The sequence below is a fragment of the Eumetopias jubatus genome, unplaced genomic scaffold, assembly GCF_037043125.1.
Source record: "Eumetopias jubatus isolate StellerSeaLion01/CBP00866 unplaced genomic scaffold, mEumJub1_p1.0 scaffold_13, whole genome shotgun sequence".
Lineage (NCBI taxonomy): Eukaryota > Metazoa > Chordata > Mammalia > Carnivora > Otariidae > Eumetopias > Eumetopias jubatus.
In genome coordinates this window covers 14443230-14448980 of record NW_028274819.1, presented here as the reverse complement: position 1 = coordinate 14448980, position 5751 = coordinate 14443230, and the positions used below count along the sequence as shown (strand labels likewise).

General features: G+C 38.7%; 1 protein-coding gene across 1 annotated transcript; it reads right to left on the bottom strand.

Moving 5' to 3' along the window:
- Positions 1-4395: 4395 nt before the first annotated feature.
- Positions 4396-5367, bottom strand: LOC114215435 (olfactory receptor 4P4-like). The gene has a single exon (XM_028111431.2). It carries the CDS (start codon positions 5326-5328, stop codon positions 4396-4398), a length of 933 nt encoding a protein of 310 aa, XP_027967232.2. The 5' UTR covers positions 5329-5367.
- Between the last annotated feature and the right edge of the window lie 384 nt (positions 5368-5751).

Below are 5751 nucleotides of genomic sequence, written 5' to 3'. Positions count from 1 at the left end.
ATTCCAAATGGTTGAAAGACCTAAACGTGAGACAGGAGTCCATCAAAATCCTAAAGAACACAGGTAGCAACCTCTTCGACCTCAGCCGCAGCAACTTCTTCCTAGAAACATCGCCAAGGGCAAGGGAAGCCAGGGCAAAAATGAACTATTGGGATTTCATCAAGATAAAAAGCTTTTGCACAGCAAAAGAAACAGTCCACAAAACCAAAAGACAACCGACAGAATGGCAGAAAATATTTGCAAATGACATATCAGATAAAGGGCTAGTATCCAAAATCTATAAAGAACTTATCCAACTCAACATCCAAAGAACAAATAATCCAATCAAGAAATGGGCAGAAGACATGAACAGACATTTTTCCAAAGAAGAGATCCAAATGGCCAACAGACACATGAAAAAGTGCTCAACATCGCTCGGCATCAGGGAAATCCAAATCAAAACCTCAATGAGATACCACTTCACACCAGTCAGAATGGCTAAAATTAACAAGTCAGGAAACGACAGATGTTGGCGTGATGCGGAGAAAGGGGAACCCTCCTACACTGTTGGTGGGAATGCAAGCTGGTGCAACCACTCTGGAAAACAGTATGGAAGTTCCTCAAAAAGTTGAAAATAGAGCTACCCTACGACCCAGCAATTGTACTACTGGGTATTTATCCCAAAGATACCAATTGAGTGATCTGAAGGGGTACGTGCACCCCGAAGTTTATAGCAGCAATGTCCACAATAGCCAAACTGTGGAAAGAGCCAAGATGTCCATCGACAGATGAATGGATAAAGAAGAAGTGGTATATATACACAATGGAATATTATGCAGCCATCAAAAGGAATGAGATCTTGCCATTTGCAACGACATGGATGGAACTGGAGGGTGTTATGCTGAGTGAAATAAGTCAATCAGAGAAAGACATGTATCATATGACCTCAATGATATGAGGAATTCTTAATCTCAGGAAACAAACTGAGGGTTGCTGGAGTGGTGGGGGGGGTGGGAGGGATGGGGTGGCTGGGTGATAGACAGTGGGTAGGGTATGTGCTATGGTGAGTGCTGTGAATTGTGCAAGACTGTTGAATCACAGATCTGTACTTCTGAAACAAATAATGCAACATATGTTAAGAAAAAAGAAAAAGAAGAAGATAGCAGGAGGGGAAGAATGAAAGGGATTAAGTTGGAGGGGGAGACGAACCATGAAAGACGATGGACCCTGAAAAACAAACTGAGGGTTCTAGAGGGGAGGGGGGTGGGGGGATGGGTTCGCCTGGTGATAGGTATTAAAGAGGGCACATTCTGCATGGAGCATTGGGTGTTATGCACAAAGAATGAATCATGGAACACTACATCAAAAACTAATGATGTAATGTATGGTGATTAACATAACAATAAAAAATAAAAAAACACAGAAAGGGAAGTAAGAGGTTCTACTTACAATTAAGAAAGCAATAAGTTATTTATATATATATTTTACTAAGAGAAGCTGTGGATCAATAGGAAGAAAATCATAGAAGCTTAATTAAAGCCATAAAATAAATACTGACAGAATCATATCTCAAAGATTTAGATCAGGAGATGGTATTATAAAAACAGCAATTTCTTGAATTAACATATAAATGTAATTTTCTTTTCTTTTTTTGTAAAGATTTTATTTATTTATTTGAGAGAAAGAGAGAAATAGCAAGAATGGAGTTAGGTACATAGGGAGAGGGAAAGAAAGAAGCAGACTCCCCGCTGAGCAGGGAGCCAAACATGGGGCTCACATTGGGCCTCAATCCAAGGACCCTGAGATCATGAACTGAGCTGAAGGCAGATGCTTAACTGACTGAGCCACCCAGGTGTCCCTGTTTAATTTTAGATGAAATAAAGTTTATTGTGTTAAAGAACAAACTTGAAAGAGGATAAAATCATGATTTTTATACAAATAATGAACAAACACCTCAAAGGTTTTATCTAACTCAGTATTGAATGCAGAAACCAGTAAGATGTTACCACTGGTTCAGACAACAACAATATGTTCCACACATTTATAGTCTGGTAAAGAAGGCTGAAATGAACTTATAAGTGGATGCAAAACTAGCAAAATATCCACAAGGCTCCCATCAATTACATTTCATTGGACATAATTTGCATTTCTATGAACAAGCATTTCTATTATTTTCTATGAGTTCACTTCTATATCTATAGCATTGTAAAATATTCTGGTCAAAGACAATGAAAAGTGGATAATATGAATGGAAGAGCTAAGAACATTCACTAAATTGTAAAGGATCTAATCATTTTTCCCTACAGTTTTATGCGGATATCAATGATCCCACTGGAAAGAGAATAATTGCTCTTGAAGAGAAAGGCAGGAGAATCAATTAAGTGAGGACAAAAACATGTTCTTGAGAAGATGAGAAGTTTTATTTTTCAATAATACAAGTCAGGCTGGCCTGGAAGACAGAGCTTCTGAAACAGCATCAAAGTTCAAGGTTTTGCTGGTCTTCTTGCCAGAGACTCTGCTTATTGTACCAGAAAGTGATCTTTCATATTTCGGCTCTGTTACTGTTCTCTGGAATGTACCTCTTCATGCCCTTCTGACATAGTTTTGAATGTTGGTGAGGTCCAGAGCTGATGTCCAAGAAATAATTCTTGAGACGTCTTTGGTGCAAAAAGGTGGTTTTATTAAAGCACAGGGACAGGAACTGTGGGCAGAGAGAGCTGCCCTGGGGTCCTGAGGAGCAACACATTATATACTTTCAAGCTGGTGGGGGGCGGTTAGGGAGAGCTAAGCCTTCCAGGTATTTTGGAAACAAGGTTTCCAGGATCCTGAGGGGGGCTTGCTATTGTTGGGAAAGGTCTTTTATTACTATTTCGTAAAACCTTAGTCATGAGACCCTTCAGTTGTATATAGATAGGTCATAGGCTTGGAGGATGATTGTCAAAACATGTATCTTGGTGGGTAGAGATAAAGGAAGTTTCCAAAGGAATTTTTATATGCTAAAGTGGACTTACAGGGTCCTGCAGTTGGGTTAAGATTGCCTTTTGTCCTTAGCAAGATATTAACATCAAGGCAGCTGAGTGCCTCAAGGAATGTCACTCTGCCTGTTTCAAGGACTTGTAAATGGGCTGTAGGTAGTAAGGAAGTTTAATATTTTTTCTTCTGCCTCTGTATCCCACATCATTTCTTTTTTTTCCCCACATCACTCTCTTAGGAGCTCTGGTATAGCTGTTGAGAATTAGACAAAGAACAACTAAGTATGTCGGTGTATTTTTCAAGAATTTTTAGCATGTGATATTTTCACTTCCATTTGCTGCTTATTTTAAACTGAGTCACAGCACTCTGTTATTTTTCTCTTTATGTTCTCCACCTATTTTAGGAAAGCCTCAACAATAAATAATAACCCATCTTTATTTAGTATGTCTTCTGTATCAGCCTGAAACAAATACTTCTGCAAGCATTTCATGTCTGAAAAAGTTTCTAAACAACTTTTGAGTTTCTCCTCAGTTCTAATTAATTATCCAATGGCCCGATTTTAATCCTAGCTGTTACTGATTTGGAGCAAATTTTAATTTTCTTCAGAGTGACTTTCAATTACCATTAAAACCAAACCAAAACAAAATCTGTCTTTAACTTTTTCAGTGCTAAAAAAGCATACCGCTGAGTTTAAGTGATATTTTCCACTTGCCCATTCTGAGAAAAATGTAAGTTCACCAGGAACAGGAATGTGACATTAATATGTGAGTGGTCCCCAACTTTTTCCATCCTTATGCCCCACATCTGCAGAGAAAGGTGGTAGAATTAGCCAGAGAGGTGCAGTTAGTTTTTATATGAACAGAGCTAGGAGAGCACATGCCTTAAAGCAAAAAAAAAGGTTTTATATGGGGCTTGGGATGAAGTGCTGGTGTTCAGCCTGAGAGATGCTCCAGAATACCACTGGCTACAAAATGATCAGAATAGAAGGATAATATTTTGAGAAATATGTTGTGGCACTTGAATTAGATATGTTAGGATATTCTTTAATAGATCAAGTAAAAGTTCAGAATTTTTTTTTTAGCATTGTTTGTTGGCTAGAATTGGCTTCATTGAATGTAGCCATGCCCCAAAATGAGCTATGTGGGTTTGCAGGGTTAATTTGTGTGGCACACTGCCTTGGGTAGTCTGCTGATAAATATCTTAAGTCAGTTGCACAGACAAAGCATCAATGGGGCAGAGGAGATATAAATAAGAAAACTAGAAAAGAAAGCACAGCAGAGAGGAGCCTATGTAAATCTGGGGAATCCTAATCTTTTGCTCATATTTGGGGCTACAAACGTTGCTACATACAAGACACAGAGGCAAGCATTATGCATTTTAAAGGTTTCAGAGTAGAGAAGTCATGTATTCAACACACTCTGTGGTGAAAATCAGGGATGCCTTTCAATTTATGTCCTTACTTCCCATGACATGGCACCAAAGTTTCCTTATGGCATTCTTCATCTCCACATTTCTTAGTGTGTATATGAGAGGGTTGAGCATGGGGGCAATGACAGTATAAAAAAGAGCAAACACTTTGTCTTCTGGTAATGTAGTTGCTGGTCGAACATAAATAAAGAGTAAAGGAGCAAAAAAGAGAACTACCACAGTGATGTGGGAACTGCATGTGGAAAGAGCTTTGTGACGATTCTCTGCAGAGTAGGACCTGAGAGTATATAGGATCACAGCATACGATACCAGCAAGACCACAAAAGTCACCAGACCCATCAGTCCCGAATTGGCAACGACTAGGAGACCGATTCTGCTTGTATCTGTGCAGGCCAGCTTCAGCAAAGGATACACATCACAGAAGAAGTGATCTATTTCATTGGGGCCACAGTAGGGTAGAACAATGGCAAGGAGAAACTGACCAAAGGAATGTAGGAATCCACCAAAACAGGAAGCTGCAATCATGGCATTGCACTTCCACCTGCTCATGATGAGGGTGTAGTGCAGGGGCTTGCAGATGGCCACATAGCGGTCATAGGCCATTCCAGTGAGGATGAAGACTTCAATCCCCCCAAAGAAGTGCATGGTAAAGAGCTGTGTCATGCAGCCATTGTAGGAAATGATCTTCTTTTCTGCCAGCAAGTCAATGATTAACTTGGGGGTCACAGTGGTGGTGTAGCAAAGGTCTGCCAGGGATAGGAAACTCAGGAAGAAATACATTGGGTGGTTAATAAGTTGACTGCAGGTGATAGAAATCATGACAAGCAGGTTTCCAATCAAAATTGCAATGTAACAAAGTAAGAACAGTAAAAAGCAGAGGACTTCTATTTCCTTTTTCTGAGAAAGTCCTAAAAGAATAAATTCTGTGATGTTATTCCTATTTTCCATGATCCAGAGCAGTTTGTAGCTACCTGAAATTAGATAAATTATGAATTCTTATGGTATATATTTAAATATGAAGAGATGTTGTCTTTCATTGGTAAGGGGCAGATTATAATGGAAAGCGTTCAAAGGTTGAAGAAAATAGAAATCTAAATTTTATCAGTGAAGGCTTTTCTGCAGGTCTTTTTGTCCCTTTCTTGAAAATATTAATTAGTGATAAACATCTTAGGTGCCCGAGATGAATACTAGCATTGTAAATATAGTATATTTATGTAATCATTCTTAACATGTATTATAAAACAACACTGGATAATATGCCTCAATAGAATTACAAAAATGGTATTTTTAGAGAAAGAAAAATATCTTTGCTGTTCTCATTCTTTATTACTGAGAAAATAGACACACAAATGAAACATTGAGAGAAAACAC